General features: G+C 54.8%; 1 protein-coding gene across 4 annotated transcripts in view; it reads left to right on the top strand.

The window, feature by feature from the left end:
* The window catches only part of GNAI2 (G protein subunit alpha i2), a 28,188-nt gene extending 11,682 nt beyond the window's left edge, over positions 1 to 16,506 (top strand). For 2 of the 4 annotated variants that reach the window (XM_021710122.1, XM_008053436.2), the window contains exons 2-9: positions 9,636 to 9,678; positions 9,939 to 10,080; positions 10,256 to 10,416; positions 13,374 to 13,502; positions 13,933 to 14,062; positions 14,137 to 14,290; positions 14,674 to 14,888; positions 15,539 to 16,506. In XM_021710122.1, the coding sequence (XP_021565797.1) occupies positions 9,674 to 9,678; positions 9,939 to 10,080; positions 10,256 to 10,416; positions 13,374 to 13,502; positions 13,933 to 14,062; positions 14,137 to 14,290; positions 14,674 to 14,864 (912 nt within the window). In that variant the 5' untranslated portion in view covers positions 9,636 to 9,673 and the 3' untranslated portion in view covers positions 14,865 to 14,888; positions 15,539 to 16,506. Of the gene's footprint in view, positions 1 to 9,635; positions 9,679 to 9,938; positions 10,081 to 10,255; positions 10,417 to 13,373; positions 13,503 to 13,932; positions 14,063 to 14,136; positions 14,291 to 14,673; positions 14,889 to 15,495; positions 15,499 to 15,532 lie in introns of all 4 variants that reach the window. The other 2 variants (XM_021710121.1, XM_021710123.1) reach the window with 2 other exon arrangements.
* Positions 16,507 to 17,330: the final 824 nt, after the last annotated feature.

Below are 17,330 nucleotides of genomic sequence, written 5' to 3'. Positions count from 1 at the left end.
GCGGCCACTGCACTCCAGTCTGGGCGACAGAGTGACACTCCAACTCAAAAAAAAAAAAGTCCAGGGAGGATGGAGAAGAGGTCAACAGGCTCTGGCCAGCCCACAGCTGATGAGCCCTAAGACTGTTCTGCAAGACTGAGGGCAAGGGAGTGGACCCTTGATGGTGACTGTGATACCTGATGCTCTCAGGCAGCTCCTCCCTCAGCTACAGGTGCAGGGTGGGGCCCCCTTTGCCCAGCCCAGCTAGCTTGGAGCTCTAGTTCTTACTAAACCCCAACCCCACCCTCACCCTGAAGTTGCATCTTGGGGCTGTGGCTGCTCTTGGTGGTTTGGGAGGAATTATCTCCCTGGAATAACCACTTACTGGTCTGGGTCTTCAGGACTGGCCTCTGTGCACTTACAAGGCTCGGAAGGGAATGCCTTAAAGGTGGAATGTCTAAGGTTTGTAGTGGAGAGATGTCCTTGTGACTCAGAGGATTCTGGGGGCTCCAAGGCTGCTAATGCTTCAGGATATGCAGAGGAGGTGCTGATGGTAGCACCCCAGGCAGGGAGGAGGAGTCAGTGAAATCCGTGTGGCAGGGCTGGCCTCTCGGGGAAGTGGTGTCCACACCGGAGGAAAAGGAGGAAGCAGCTGGGGGAGGAGGAGCTCAAAAGAGGAAGAGGCCTAAGGGCTGCTTTGTGCTAGGGTGGGGTGTGAGCCCGAGGGCCCCCCAGGGCTTTGCTAACTGGGGAGGGGGTCTAGTGGTAAACACACTCGCCCAGGCTCATCTTTGCACCACTGTGGGCTGCCCTATTGACAGTCACTGGGTTGGAGTTAGTCTGGGTAGCTCTGTGCCTTGTCCTGCCCTAGCGACTGCTGTGCCTAAGATCCCAGAGAAGGTGGTGCCTCGGAGAAGGATTCTAGGCCCCTCCTTTGGCCACAGGAAGTGGTGGCTGGGAGAGGGACACTGGCGGGAGGGCTAGCAGGAAGGCAGAGGGCTGCTCTTAGATTCCTGAGCGGCCATTGCCCTCCAAAGCCGGAAGGCCAACCCCAGGCTGAGATGAATGCCTGGAAATGGAGCAGCAGGGCCGGGATTAACTCACTCTGGGTTTCCCCTGCTTGGAGATGGACAGAGGGGCCCTTGGCCCAGCCTAGGTATTCCCCCCTGCCCCTGCCCACTGGGCCTGGGGGTGCCTTTGCTGGGCCTCAGTTTCCCCTCTGGTGATGACCACAGCTGCCCTCTGATTGAGCCTCGACTGTTGTGTAGAGCCGGGACTCTTCATGGTCCTGTCTTATTTAATTCTGTGAGATGGGACCTGACATATCCAGTAACAGGGAAACTGAGGCTCAAGGACATTGCATGATTTGCACAATAAGGGGGAAGATGCTAGGTAGTGACTGAGCACTTGCTGCCAACTACCATGCCCCTTGGGAGTCTGCCAGCAGGCAGGAACTTAGCAGTCAGGACAATGAACTGATGTGGAAGCTGTGGGTGAACATGTATTTTGTGTATGTCTAGGGGCTCTGCCTTGGGGGGGAGGGACTCAATTCCTTTTAAGACAGAAAGGGGGCTGCCTACTCCAGAAGGTGGGACCCAAGACCATTGTAGGAATCTTTCTACTGCTCAAAACCAGAAATCAGCCGGGCTTGGTGCCTCAGCCTATAATCCCAGCGCTTTGGGAGGCTGAGGTGAGTGGACTGCCTGAGACCACGGGTTCGAGACCTGCCTGGGCAACTTGGCGAGACCTCATCTCTACAATAAATCAAAAATTAGCCGGGCATGGTAGCATGTGCCTGTAGTTTCAGCTACTTGAAAGGCTGAGGCAGAAGGATTGCCGGTGACAGAGTGAGACTCCAACTCAAAAAAATAAAAAACCCTCCCGTGCCTTTGGGAGGCTGAGGTGAGTGGACTGCCTGAGCCTGCAGGTTCGAGACTTGCCTGGGCAACTTGGTGAGACCTCATCTCTACAATAAATCAAAAATTAGCCAGGTGTGGTAGTGCGCGCCTGTAGTTCCCAGCTACTTGGAAGGCTGAGGTGGAAGGATCGCCGGAGCCCAGCAGGTCGAGGCTGTGGTGACCGAGAGTGGCCACTGCACTCCAGTCTGGACGACAGAGTGAGACTCCAACTAAAAAAAAAAAAACAAACCCAGAAATCTGCCATATGGTCATGGGGACCTCTTCTTGCATACAACTGCCCCACTTTTACTCCTACCTCTTCCCCAGCTCATGTCCCCTCACAGTGATACTCATGTCATAGTCAGCAAATTGGACTTCATTTTTCCCCTAATCTTATGCTTGTTTCTCCCACAACCCTAGCCTTGGAGTTTGAGACCGGGCCTGGGGAAGGCTCAGAAGCTGTCAAAGTCCAATGTGGGGCCTTTGAGACTGGGACTTGTCCAGATGAGGGGAAGGGAATAGTGTTTCTTGAGGTTCCCACTGTGAGCACAGGCTCAGTGGTGAGTGCGTGTATGGTGCTGTGTGGCAGCTGAAAGTGGCCACGGTATGGGCTCGTGACTCCATGATACTGGTGAGGCCAGCTCATGCTCCTTGGCCTCTAAATCTGAGCTTTGTGGTCTGGTGAGGACTTGTCCTCTCCCTTGGAGGCTCATAAGGCTTCTCTTCTGTGTTGTCAGGCCAGGCCCCAGGGAACTGAGGGGCCTGAGAAAGATTTAGGAGAGAAAGAGTGGAAGCATCCAAGCCTCTCTGGGCCATGAGACCATGCACAGAGCAGAGACCATGTATCCTCATGGCCATCCACGACTCTGGGTTCCATAGGGCCCAATCCCTCACCTTCCTCACTGTATGACCCCAGGCTACCTCTCTGCCCTGTGTTGGGACCTGTGATATGATTCTTAGCCATGGTCTTGTGGCCTGTGGACACATGGACAACTGCTGACTTGGTTTGGGTCCTGAAGCAGTTTGGAGTGAGTGTGAAGACCCAAGGGAGGCTGCTCAGAGCAGGCCTTGGGCTTGGCATACTCCCTTGAGGAATCCATCTCACAAATAGAGACAGGCCCAGCACCTCACCCAGAGGCCACCACGATGAATCAGAAGAGAAGTAGGGCATATTCAGGTGGCTTGAAAACTGTGAAGGGATTCCTGAAATGAAGCGGCTTCCAGGAAGAGGGTTGTGCCAAATGGCATGGCTCCTTGTGTAGCCTGAGTCTTGTCCAGCATCTCCTGGCTCCTGCAGAGGGTGTGGCCTGAGAGGCCAATGGTAAACAGGTCTCAGGGCCTCCTTTACCCTAGCCTGGCCTTCCTCATCTGTACCTACGCTTCCTTCTATACAGCAGGTAGGACCCCACAGGGCGAGACACAGACCTGCCCCTGAAAAAAAAAAAGCCCTTTCCAGCTGTCCGTAGTGACTAAATCCTGTAATCGCAGTGCTCTGGGAGGCTGAGGTTCGAGGACTGCCTGAGCCCGTGGGGTGAAGACCAGCCTGGGCAACTTGGCAAGCCCTCGTCTCTACAATAAGTCAAAAAATTAGCCGGACATGGTGGTGCATGCGTGTAGTTCCAGCTACTTGGAAGGCTGAGGTGGAAGGATCGCCTGAGCTCAGCAGGTTGAGACTGCAGTGGCCGTGAGCATGCCATTGCACTCCAGCCTAAGCAGCAGAGATTCTGACTCAAAAAAAATTTTTTTGGCTGAGGCGGAAGGATCACCGGAGCCCAGCAGGCCAAGGCTGTGGTGGCCGGGAGCGGCCACTTGCACTCCAGTCTGGGTGACAGAGTGAGACTCCAACTCAAAAAAAAAAAATTTTTTTTTTTTAAAGCCCTTTTCATGTCTGGACAGGACCCTAGGCCTCAGTTTCTCAGGCCCTTGTTGTTAGTACTTCCAGGGGTTAGTTGCCTCATTAACCCCTGGAAGCCACTGGAGATGGTGCAAGTGCTGGAGACCTGAGGAAGGGAGGTGTGTCAAATTTGATGGGGCATTCTGTGTAGCCAGGCCACACTTATAGGTTGGGGGTTATGGGGCCCATTCACGACTCCATGTTCCTGCCTCCCAGTGCTAGACCTGTGGTGAGCCTCCTTGGAAGGAGTGTGGGGGGCCAAAGAGCAGCACCTGGAGGAAGGAAGAGACACCAGGGGTGGGGTTTAGAGGGCCTTTGTCTGGCTGGGCCCTCTCTCCTTCCCTGCCATTCCCATTGTTCCTGTGTGTGGAGTCTCTGCAGGCTGGGGGCTTCCCAGGGAGGGGGTGGTGGGTGGGGCACCTCCCCCAACCGCCCATAGCTGAGACTGCTTTTCTGAAACAAAACACTCCCCAGGGCTGCCCAGCCCCCACCTCCTCCAGTGTCTCTGGCTGCCGGGCTCCTCCTGGTGGTGGCTGGTCCTGGGACGCTGAGGGGTGCAGGGGAGTTGTGGGGCAGGATCTGAGAAACATGGGCTGGGCTGGAGATGTGGCACCTTCCTGGGATGAGAGAAGGAGGTGGTGTTGGGGCTGCCTTTGGGGTGAGCTTCTTGGGGCTCATCTCCCTGGGCTAGGTGGGGGGAGGGGGGATTTGTGGCAGTGTAGGCGGGCCTGGTACTGTGGGTTTGAGCTGGGCTGCTGCCCAAGTCTACCCTGTGGTCCCAGCCACTGCTGCTTTTGAGAATCCCTGCCCTCAGGCCTGCCACGTCAGCTGGCTACTCTCCCTAGCCCCATGTGTTCCAGGGGAGCCCACCAACATGGGAACTCATTCCAGGGAGAGCTCTACGCCACCTGCCCAGCTTTCTGAGTGTGTGCAGTCAGTAAGCAGTGTCAGTGATGGGGCTACTGGGCAGGAAGGATGCCCCGGCTGTGTAGGAGTGCTGGTTGCGTGAAAGGAAAGTGATGAACTCACAGCAAAAAGCCAGCAGCAAGTGGCTCTGACTCCTGCCCCAGGTTATAAGTCCCAGCAGGGAACCACCACTGCCCCCCAATCAGCCTGTTTGCTACTGTTCATTGCTCTTCATCTGCTCTTTATCTGAAAGCCTTCAAAAGCTCTCCTTCAAGTGAAATGACTACAGCAAGCCACTTTGCATGTTGCTGGGAATAAGAGTTTTGGGGAAATTGGTATTCTTCCAAAGGGTAGAAATATAGTAATAACCTTTATCTGAATGCTTACCATGTGGCAGGTACCATGAGAGGAGCTTTGCATTTAATTCTTATCCCTTTCCTAGGAGGAGAAAATGATGGTCCATTTCACAGATGAGGTACCAGAGAAAGTGTAGAGAGCTGAAGCTCTTGGAGATCTCAGGTGGGCATCAGGGCAATGGCAGGTCTGGGAGAGTATCTGAAAATGAGAGGTGGGCCAGCTGGTTGCTTGAGGCCTGGCAGCCTCTGCAGAGGCAAAACAGGCCAGAGAGGACAGCAGCATGTCACAGCCTGCCAGCAGATCAAAGCCTAATCTAGGAGATAGAGGGCCTAGATGAACAGACAGCAGTGACTTGAATGCTGCGGCCTAGGACGAGCATCAAACGATTGGACCCATGGGCCCATCTCTTGCGCAGAGGCCCTGCTGGCCTTGTTCGTCAGGTGGGGTGGTGCTGTCTCCCTTCCCCCATCAGTTCCCTCCTCCATTAGGGCTCAGCTCTCCCAGAGTAGAAGCAGATGTTCTAATGCAGAGCAGCTGCCATTGCCCAGCACATTAATACGATTACTGCCTGCCTGCTGTGGGCCCAGCAGCTGTACCATGGGACAAGGGCTGCAGAGATTTCTCCTTGGTGGGAAGATGTATGGCACAGTGGGGATGCCAAGGCTACCCCTGGGGACCTCTGTGGGCCACTTTAGTCTCACCCAGCTGGGTGGGAATGGAGCACCTGGTGGGGCCTTCTTTGGGTAGAAGGGGCTACTCCTGTCAGTGTTCACCTTCCCTTACTCAGCACCTTTGCAGCAATCTGGACTCAGTTGGTGAAGCCCCCTTCTCTGAGGAGAAGTTGTAGTGCTGGGTGGAGAGCTGGGTGCCCATAATCAGCAGGGTGCAAACAAAACTCTAGGCCATGTGCCAGCTTATCTGATAGGAAAGAGCCGTCAGGTCCTGATGGAAAAGGGCTCCAGCTGGAGGAATGAGTGAGCGAGGCCACTACTCCACTGCTCCTGGGGCACCTAGCCTGTGTCCTGCTGGGGAGCCAGGGTCTTTGCCCTACCCACTCCACCCAGATTTCATGTTGTGGCTCCACCCATCTCCTTTGCTGGCCCCCTTCTCTGCTGGAGCTGCTCCTAGGCTGCACCCCTGACTGTCCCAGTGTTCCCCCCTGTTTCCTGCCTGGCTGCCAGCACCACGCCCTTGTCTTGCCACTCATGACTTCCCGCCTGAGTCACAACTGGAAAGACAAAGGGACCACCCTGAGACCAGGGATAGAGACCTGTTTTGCTTACCTGTCAAATGAGGCTCTTTTTGCAGTGACTTCTGCTGGGAACAGAGAAGGTCCTCCTCTTAGAATCTGAGAGGTCTTAGCAGGGGAAACTGAGACTTGAAGGGGACAGAGAGGTGGGCCCTCAACTGACTGGGCCAGGGAGCAAGTATCCTGGTTCCAGCCCAGCCTGCTCAAATGCTTCCCACCTTGGTGTTTACCAGGTCTGCTGCTAGGAAAATCAGATGCAAAGCAAGTTTATGCTGTCATCTCTATTTCTGGTCAGGGTCACAGAGTGTCCTATGCCGCCTACTAAGAGAGTGGTCAAAGGGTCAGAAAGCCTCTCTACTCCCAGTGGCCAGATAGGGAAACTGATGCCTCAGGTGGCAGGGATCCCAAGGTCACACAAGAGGGCATAACTGTCACCCTAGACCTCAGTTCTCCTGTGCCCCGGACAGCTGCCCCCTCTGAGTTTCAGCTCACCTGGCTGGGGTCAGAATGATCAATCTGATCCATGACTTCACATCCTTGGCTCCACTTCTGGGGGGGTTTGGAGGGGTTTGGTGGCAATCCTGGCTGCAACTCTGTGGCTCTTCTGAATCTGCTTGAGGTTGTGCTCCCTTCCTCCTGCTCTGGGGGAGTAAGTGGGGAAGGATAGTCAGGTGACCATTGCTGCCCTTCTGACCTGATGAATATTTTGGGCCCCAGGAGAATGGGCCTCAGTAACCAGGCATCACTGTAAGACTTTCCTAGGACCTCTTCTCATGTCCCCACACGGCAGGTAGAAGAGTGTTAGTATGTGGAGTCTTGGTTGCTTCTCTGTCATGCATACCCTAATGGGAAAGGGGGGGGTGCTGCTATCTGACAGCGGTCCGGGCAAATATACTGGGTCTGGTATCTCTCGTGCCCAGGCGCTAAAGCGATAGAGGGAATTGCCCTAGCCATCACCCCCAGCCTACCCAGAGCATGTACTTTTGTGCCACTGCAGTCCCCCTTCCCCTGATCCTGGAAGGGGGCCCAGGACAGTCAGAAGCCCAGTGACTCAGGAATCTGGTGGCATTTGTGAGGAAAGCACAGACCATTCCCCTCAACAGCTGCTGGAATGTGGACATATCCAGACCCACTCCTGTGAGGGCAACAGCTGTGCCTGTTTCACCTGGTGAACATGGGTCTGGCGCAGAGGAGGTGAAGGCAGGCAGGGGCCTTGGTGAAGCCTGCTGCCCTGTCCCCGTGCCTGCTGCTGAAGGGACCAGAGCTCTGAAGGGACCAGAGTCTGCCTGGGAGGTAGAGAGTGAACCCAGTGACAAGTGCAGCTAGGCCCCAAGGCCTATGTGGTCCAGCTGTAGAACAAGGCACTCAGGACAGCTCTAGGAGGTACAGCATGATGGGCAAGGCATAAGGGACTCTGACCTCAACCTCTCTGGGTCTCCGTTGCCTTATTTATTAGATAGCGGTAAGATTAGAACCTATCGCCCAGGATTGCTGTGAAGAGATTAAAGTCATTGGTGGATATAATAGATGTAAAGCAGCATCTGGCACATAGTGGGTGCTATCTAGAGCTTTTCTGCAGCAATCGTTGCTGATGTTATGTTGCTGCATGCATGCGTGCACACACGTGGGCACCTTCATCCTCTGAGATTGTCTTGTCCAACTCCGAGGGATGCTGGTGTGGGGCAGGGTCCCCAAGTTTGGCCTCCCCGCAAACCCTGTTACCCACCCTGCTAAGCTGCACAGAAGGACAGACCTGTACAATGGTCGGGAGAATTGAGACACTGATTGGGGCGTGAGGCAAACATGCCTAGCAAAGGGAACAGCATGAGCAAAAGGCCTGTAGGTGGCAAGAGGCAGTGCTGGAGGTACAGTTATGACTGGCAGTGATGGGTCAGGAGCACAGAGTCTGAGCAAAGGCTAGAAGAAGAGTGGTGCCCCACTGAGGGCCCTTACCCTGGAGCTCAGGACAGGCAGCAAGGTGAGGTCTTGTCTCCACTCCTAGTTCTCAGCCAGGGATATTAGTGACCCTCCTGGTCCTTCCTTGAACAGACTGTCTAGGGAATGCAGGTTCCTGGACTGTACTCCTTAGGATCTGGCTCTGTGTGTCTGGGATGGGACATGGGAATCTAACTTTTTAAACAACCCCCACCCCCCAGGGCATTGTCCTGCAGGGTCTGAGCCACATTTTGAAAAGGGTAGGGTAGACCAGGCATTATGGTCCCATGCAACCCCTTGCCCTTCTGAGACCTGGCTGCATGATCTTGGACTAAGACTTTTTCTGAGCCTCAGTGTCCTCATCTGTAAAACGGGAGCAGAAACAGTATCTGCTTATGGGGCTGCTGTGACAACATGGGAGAGAATGCAGCAAATCTCTCAGTATCAGCTAAGGAGAAATATGAGGCAGGGGCTTATCCAGGCCAGGGAAGAAGCTTGAGTGAGCATGTGTGTGTAAGATGCCCTGTGTTTCCCAGGTTCTTTTTATTTATTTTATTATTTACTTTTTTTTAAAGTCAGAGTTTCACTCTGTTGCCCAGGCTAGAGTGCAGTGGCATGCTCACAGCCACCACAGCCTCGACCTGCTGGACTCAGATGATCCTTCCGCCTCAGCCTTCCAAGTAGCTGGAAACACAGGCATGTGCCACCACGCCTGGCTATTTTTTAATTTATTTATTGTAGAGATGAGGTCTTGCCATGTTGCTCAGGCTGGTCTTGAACCCCTGAACTCAGGCTGTCCTCTCACCTCTGCCTCCCAAAGTGCTAGGATTACAGGCTTGAGCCACCACACCCAGCTGTCTTCCGGGTTCTAATCTCCATCTGCTTGGGGCACACCTGGGCCCAGCAAGCAAGGGCTGGGTCTTGAGCTATGTTTAGGAGGCAAGAGTGTGACAATGTGTCCCTGCTTAGGCCCCCTGGCAGCTAGGGCTCAGAGTGTGGGGAGAAGAGAGCCTACTACCCTCCTAGAATATGCAGGGTGCCTTCCTTGCCACCTCTGTCCAAGGTACGCTGTTGGCAAGCACCAGATGCACTGGGTGCATCCTGTGTATGTAAGAACAATAGGGTGTCCTCTGCAGGGCTGCCCTCAAGTCTCCAGCCAAGACTCCTGAACTCAACCAGGGCAGTGGGAAGCCACAGCAGGCAGCAGAGCTTTTGGGAGGCAAAGGCCTGCAGAGACTGTCATGGGGCACAGGTGCTCTAGGTTGCCTTGACCGTGGCCCCACCAGCTACCTCCATCTCACTGTGCAACTGATGGGGAGGGTAAGTTCTGCCTCCAGGGCTATAGGTGGCTGGGCACTTGTAGGTCTCTGGAGTTTGTCTGGGCCTGCCCCCTGACCACCTGTGCCCTCTGTTCCAGGTGCTGGAGAGTCAGGGAAGAGCACCATTGTCAAGCAGATGAAGTAAGTGCTGTGCGCAGGATGCGGCTCCCAAATCTTAATTTATCTTCTTCCTCTGGGCCTATACTGCCCCCAGATACAGGCCCAGCCAGGCTTAGCCAGGTCCAGGACCTTCTCAGAGGCAGCCATCTATCCTCAGGTCCTAGTGGGTCAGGGGCAGTTTTCCCTTTTCTGAAGCAGGTCCCTGCAAGCCCCAGCAGCCCCAGGCAGCCATGGGAGCTTCCTGTTCTTGAGTACACTAACCCTTGACCCCTGGCTGTCAGGATCATCCACGAGGATGGCTACTCCGAGGAGGAATGCCGGCAGTATCGGGCAGTCGTCTACAGCAACACCATCCAGTCAATCATGGCCATCGTCAAGGCCATGGGCAACCTGCAGATTGACTTTGCCGACCCTTCCCGCGCGGTATGTGCACTCCACCCCATCCTCCCTCATCTCCCAAAAGACTTCAGGGAAGGTCTTGTCCTGGGGAACCTAAGACTACCCCAGCCTGGGCCCCATTCCAGAGGTCCCCCTGCCTTTGACAATCAGGGTGGGGGTACACTCCTTTGACTGGCTGACCACCCACCGCTGTGCCCAGGACGACGCCAGGCAGCTGTTTGCACTGTCTTGCACTGCCGAGGAGCAGGGCGTGCTCCCTGATGACCTCTCCGGCGTCATCCGGAGGCTCTGGGCTGACCATGGTGTGCAGGCCTGCTTTGGCCGCTCGAGGGAATACCAGCTCAACGACTCAGCCGCCTAGTGAGTGCTCCAAGGGACTGGGCAGGGCAGCGGGTGGGAGAGGTCTGGACTACGGGCTGGACTAGAGGCCCTGAGCATCCCCAAAAGGATACTGCTGGTCTTTGTTTACGAAACTGATGACTATCAGCCAGGGCCTTGGGGTTTTTTTGGGTGGGGGTGGGCTGGGGTGGCATGATACTGAAAGGCCAGAAGGAATGCAGGCAGATAGCTTGTGCAGTACGTCTCTGCCAGGCCACTGAGTCTGATGTGTCTTTACACACAATCATTCTGAAGAACATTTGCTGCCACCTGCTCTGTGCCAAGCCCAGTGCTAGGCCTCAAGGAGATAATGAAGTGATGACTGGAGCAGACAAGTCTCCATGCAGTGACAACTTAGGGTGTCAGTGTCATGGTGGGGGTGGGATGGCCCAGAGGAGAAGTGCCTCAGCTGAGCTCTGAATGAGAGTTAACCAGGAGAGGATTCCAGGCAGGGGCACAGCATGTGCAGAATCCTTGTGGCAGTAGAGAGCTGACTGTGTTTAAGGACACAGGCTGTTCAGGCTGGCTGGAGAGAAGAGGTTATCTGGGAGATGATAGGTATGTATGCAGGTTGTAGTTGTGGACCCCAGATCTGACCCTTACTGTCCCTGTACTGAGCCCAGGACTCATTTGAGGGAATCACAAGGGGCCCCAGGAATCCCAGAGGCATGACGGGCCTGGACCCTCTAGGCTTGGCCTACAGTTTAAGCCCCTTCCCTGCAGTACTTACCATAGGGTAGGACTGGTACATGGTGCTGAAGACCCCAGGGGGAGCAGGACAGACAGCCTGTTAGCCAGTGAGGATATGTGTAGGGGACAGCCACAGGGTTTGAATGATCTCACCAGGTAGGCTACTGTCCCTGTGCTGTAACTCCCCCCCACCTCTGCTTTTTCTGCTTAAGCATTCCCTCTGTCTGGAGCACCCTTTTGGCTCCTACTGCTCGTCCTCCAACCCTGAGCTCACCCAGAGGGTCTGGACCTTGGCAAGGGTGGATGGGAGGAGGGTCTTGTCTGGCAGTGATTCCTGAACCTTGTCCTGGTCACATGGACAGCACCCCCCCCTTCTGCAGCCTGAACACCCTTGTAAATGTGTTCCCCCTACGGGAGCTGCAGAATCACAGCTAAATGCGATAGGGGGCTCCAGTCTCAGCACTGTCCCTCCCAGAGATCACAGGCTCAGCCGCCAACAGAGTTTGTCAGTCATATAGGCAGGGATTTCAGTGTGCATGACATTCAAAGGAGCAGGGATAGAGCCACCTTCAGGCCACTTCACACTTTTCCATCATCCTGTTTCTTCATTCTTCAGACATTAGGCACCCACTGTGTGTCTAGCACTGTTTTGGGTGTAAAGATTTGGCAATAAACAAAGGCACTGCTTTCCTAGCAGGTTTATTCCTTGACAAGATCACCTGGGGGTGAATGCACATTAGAACATCACAGGGAACAGGGATACTCTTCACAGCAATCCTCCAAGACTGCAGTGGGGCAGGGGGTTCCTGGAGTGAACCCATCTGTTGGGGAGAAAAGAGAGGCTGGTGTGGAACCGACCATGTATCCTCTAGGTTGGGGGCTCTGGCAGTAAGGGGCGGGGCATGGTATGTAGGTCACGGCACATGCGTCATGGTGCCCCCACGGCCCTTCCTGTTTTTCTGTTCTGTCCCTTGCTTCTCTGAGATAATTTCCCTCTGGCCTGGTTTGGCCTGGCTGCTTGTGGGAGCCAAGGGCTGTCCCCAGCAGCCTTGCCCCAGGAGCAAGAAGTCGGCACTGGGCAGCAGCCTGGAGGCCTGGACTCAGCCCCCAGGGCAAGGCAAGGCTATTGAGGCAGGCAGCAGAGCAGGGCCTTGCAGGGGTGGCATTGATACTAATTAAGGGAGCTGGTAATGAGGAACCTCTGGGACTCCTGCCAAGCAGGTGTCTATGCCCTCTCCCTGAGGAGCCCAGGTTTCACTGGGTACTACTGGGCTGAGAGTCCACTGGGCCTGACAGGCCACAACCTGTCCAGCCCCATATCAAGGGACTGCACCAGGCTATGCTGCGGCTGGTGCCATAATTGCATCGATTAGCATCTTGAATCCCTCACTGAAGAATTAATTTGTCCCCCTTCCATCCCCTTTGCCTGAAGCTCCAGCATCCTAGATCCTGTCCAAGGCAGGCCTATCTCAGACCCTGGGTGTGTGGCCTTGACTGACTGGCCAGCCGGCCACAGAACTGTACCTCCTCCCTGTCTCATTCCATGGATGGGAGGCAGGGGGCTCTGAATCCAGGTTTCTTCATTTGAGCAGTGAATGTAATGCAGGCAAGGATTAAAGAAGCAAGGGCTAGCCTGGGCAACATAGCAGGACCCCATCTCTACACAAAAATTTTTTTTTTAAGTAACCACAAGTGGTGGTATGTACCTGTAGTCCTAGCTTCTTGGAGGATCGCCTGAGCTGAGTTCAAGGCTGCAGTGATCTATGGTCACACCACTGCACGCTAACCTGGGTGACAGAGTGAAACCTTGTCTCAAAAAAAATAAGCAGCCGGGCTCGGTGGCTCAGCCTGTAATCCCGCGCCTTTGGGAGGCTGAGGTGAGTGGATTGCCCGAGCCCGCGGGTTCGAGACCCGCCTGGGCAGCGAGACCTCATCTCTACAATAAATCAAAAAATCAGCTGGGCGTTGTAGCGCGCGCCTATAATTCCGGCTACTAGGAAGGCTGAGGCGGAAGGATCGCCGGAGCCCAGCAGGTTGAGGCTGTGGTGGCCGGGAGCGGCCACTGCACTCCAGTCTGGGCGACAGAGTGAGACTCCAACTCAAAAAAAAGAAAAAAAAATAAAATAAAATAAGCAAAGGCTTCACCTGAGAAATAGGTGGATAGGAGGGAAGGGGCCTCTTATAGCTGGCCTGGGTCTGGGTAAGGAGGCCCCATGCTGGCCCTGCCGACACTCCTGCCTCACCCCCAGTTACCTGAATGATTTGGAGCGCATCGCACAGAGCGACTACATTCCCACGCAGCAGGACGTGCTACGGACCCGTGTAAAGACCACGGGTATTGTGGAGACTCACTTCACCTTCAAGGACCTTCACTTCAAGTGAGTGGGCCTGTGGACCGGGTGGAAGGGTAGGACCTGCCAGCCTTTTGGGTAGCAGAGGGAGGACTAGTCTGGGATCCCCCAGCCCCACTGTGAGGTTTTTCAAAGCTGTGTTCTAGGAAAACATGTCCTAATCACCTAGTGAATCAGATGTCAGGATCCATGACACCTCCTGCCAGCTGCTCACATCCTCTAATGCACTTGCCCTGTGTGGCTGCAGCCTGCCCTGCTGTCCAGGCCCCTGAACCTGTTTGTCCAGACATGTGCTGGCCCAAAAACCAGGGGTGAGGTGGGCAAGTGTGGATGATTCCACGAAAGCAGCTGCCCCACTCTGGGCAGGGCTCTGTCCTCAATCTGCCAACTGTGAGATGGGGCAGGGAGCCTCCCCTTGGATTTCCTTCTTGGAGCTAAGGGGATTCTGTGTCTGCAGGATGTTTGATGTGGGTGGTCAGCGGTCTGAGCGGAAGAAGTGGATCCACTGCTTTGAGGGCGTCACAGCCATCATCTTCTGTGTAGCCTTGAGCGCCTATGACTTGGTGTTAGCTGAGGACGAGGAGATGGTGAGAGGCTGAGAGAACACTGCGGGTGGTGGGGGGAGCAGTGGCTGGTGTTGACCTCACTGTCCTGCTCCCAGAACCGCATGCATGAGAGCATGAAGCTGTTTGATAGCATCTGCAACAACAAGTGGTTCACAGACACGTCCATCATCCTCTTCCTCAACAAGAAGGACCTGTTCGAGGAGAAGATCACACACAGCCCCCTGACCATCTGCTTCCCGGAGTATACAGGTGTGGGCACCATGGGGATAGAGCCTCTGGGGAGGGCGGTGCCTGTCTCAAGAGGACCTGGTAGTGACTAAGTAGCCCTCAGGCGCCCCCCGCTGGACAGAAGGGTAACCGTAGGATACATGCAGGGGCTGGGACATCCCTTAAGCTTGTGAACGTACACATGGGGGCCCTTTTTAACTAATTCGGGCATGTACCCTGAACATGTGCACATAGGCGTCCTCCACACAATCAGGTGCCCTCTTTGCACACTAAGGTGTGCATGTATTGTGCACATGCATGCACACATTATGTGTTTGTTCATCCACGTGCATGGAACCTTGCTGCACATGTGGGACTGCCCACCACACATGCAGCACAAGTGTTCACCATTTTGTCACCCTCAGGGGCCAACAAGTATGATGAGGCAGCCAGCTACATCCAGAGTAAGTTTGAGGACCTGAATAAGCGCAAAGACACCAAGGAGATCTACACGCACTTCACATGTGCCACTGACACCAAGAACGTGCAGTTTGTGTTTGATGCCGTCACTGATGTCATCATCAAGAACAACCTGAAGGACTGCGGCCTCTTCTGAGGGGCAGTGGGGCCTAGCAGGATGGTGAGCCAGCAGGGGGCGAGGCAGAGAGCTGGGACAGGTCAAAGTGGGACCATTGAGCTCAGAGAGTGGGTGGGGTGAGGACTAGGGAGAGACCCTGTAGCGGGGGGGTAAACCTGGAGGGGGGGAGGGACAATCGGCATGGGGGGACAGCACAGGCTGTGAATCAGATGAGTTGGGTATAAGGCAGTGAGCAGGCAGCACAGGTAAGCCTAACCCAGTGGTCCAGACAGAAGGGCCTGGCCTTGCCCTGAGACAGAACTAGGAGAATTCCTAATATTCCTAAGAGAATTCTCACCTCATTGCCCACCAAGCCATTGGCCTAGCCTGACTGAAGCTGGATGCTGGACCCAGCCACCTGCTCAATATGATCAACTCTGTGCCCAGCCTTAGCTCTTTCCCTAGGATCTACCTGAGGGTCCTGGGCTTGGGCTGGCCCCACTGGCCTTGGTAAAGGTAGGGATGACTCTGCCAGAGCTACAGACTCCCCTCTCCCATGTAACCCAGCAACAGAAAAGGGCTCCTGGGCAGCAATTGTGTCCCTGGTAACTAGTGGGTGGGAAAAAAGGAGAGTGTCATTGTCTAGGGAGATGAGAGGAGAGGTACACACTGGCTGTCTCCCAACCCATGCCCTGACTATACTCTACCTGCAGGGCCACCGCCGACTCTGCTCTCCTAGCCCTTGAGGAAGATGGGGGCAAGAAGACCACGCTCCCTGGCTGTTCCCCCTGGCCGCTTTTCTCCTCTTTCCTCTCTTTGTTCTCAGCATTCCCTGTCCTCTCCCTCAGCTCCAGACTTAGAAGAGGGGTTGCCGCAGGCCTCCCTGTTTAAAGCCCGCCCTTATCTGAGGTGCCGGGAACGGCCATGGTACCCCCTTTCTGGGCATCTGTTCTGGTTTTTTAACCACTGTCTTGTTCTGTGATGGGGGAGGGGAGCACATGCTGAGTCTCCCAAGGCCTGTCTGGAGGAGCACCCCTGGACCCCTGGCTTTGCCCAACACCAGTCCCTGCCCAAGTCCAAATGTTTACAGGGAGCCTCCTGCCCACCTCCCCACCCCTACAGCCGCTTGGAGGCCCCAAAGGAAAAAGCACAAGAAGCGTGAGACGCCACCATTCCTCAAGACCACAGTCCAACCTGCTCATTCTCGTAGCTTTTTAAAAAAATGAAAGTAAAGGAAAAAAAAAACTGCAAACCTAGAAAACTTTTTAGAGAAAAACTATTTAAAACTGTCAGATCCCGACCAGCACCCACCCAAGCCCCGTTCAGTGATTCCGTGCCTTGAGTGTGTCTGCCTGTTTACACCCATCCCTCTGCTGGCCGCCCCCGGGCGAGTGGCACCCCTGTCCTGCCCTCCACAGAATTAGGTTCCAAGGGCTGTTCCAGACAACTGCCAATGTCACTGAGGGCCCTGCCCCAGCGGCCCTGGGCCCAGGCTCCATTAACCTAAATGTAGCTCCTTAGCGCTAACCTAGGAACCGCCGCTGCCTGCTGAGGGGCCATCCCCCTCATGCCCTTGCCCCAGGCCTGGGGCTTTCAGCGTTGAACACTTCCTTGCTTTTTTCACATGTTTTATGGAATTGTTCACCTGGTTTGAAATAATAAAATGTAGAAAGAAAAAAAATGCCAAGAACTGCTGGGTTGTTTTTCTCTCCCAGGGGCAGAGACCCAGGCCAAGATGGTCCAAAGTAATGGTGATTCCCAACCTCAGTCCTCACCTGTGGCAGGGCCCTGGGTGCTCAACTTTCCAGGTGCTTCTTGGGTCCAGCGCTCTGGGTTTCACTTTTCCCACTTGGGTTAGCTCACATACTGGGGCCTGTGTGCTCCCTCTCTCCTCCCAGCACTGCAGCCTTGGGTCCTGGGCAGCCTTGAAGCCTGGCTACAGCAACTGGTCAACAACTGTTTTTCAAAGGGGCACTTCCACTTTGGGAGCAGAAGGGGTGTCCAGCGAGTCTTGAGTGCAGAAGGAGAATGTGACTTTTTTTTTTTTTTTAGTCAGAGTCTCACTGTTGCCCAGGCTGGAGTGCAAGTGGCATGCTCACTGCCACCGCAGGCTCCATCTGCTGGGCTCAGGTGATCTTTCCACCTCAGCCTTCCAAGTAGCTGGAACTATAGGCACACGCCACCATACCCGGCTAATTTTTTGATTTATTGAAGAGATGAAGTCTCGCCAAGTTGCCCAGGCTGGTCTTGAACCCCTAGACTCAGGCAGTCCTCTCATCTCCGCCTCCCAAAGTGCTGGGATTATAGGCATGAGCCACTGTGCTCTGCTGAGAATGTGACTTCTTACCTCCCAGGCACAAAGGCCCAAAGACAGGAGAGGACAGAGCCAGATGGGCAGTAGTCCCTTGGCCTGACTAAACAGAAAGCCAATACGTGCCCTGAGGCATGCTCAGAAAGGTGTCTGCCCCAGAGGACCCCCCTCCAAACCTGAGGGTGAGGGACAGT

This window comes from Carlito syrichta, unplaced genomic scaffold (assembly GCF_000164805.1).
Source record: "Carlito syrichta isolate Samal-C Ts95f unplaced genomic scaffold, Tarsius_syrichta-2.0.1 Scaffold288153, whole genome shotgun sequence".
In the NCBI taxonomy this organism is placed as follows: Eukaryota; Metazoa; Chordata; class Mammalia; order Primates; family Tarsiidae; genus Carlito; species Carlito syrichta.
This window is presented reverse-complemented; position numbering and strand designations above follow the sequence as displayed.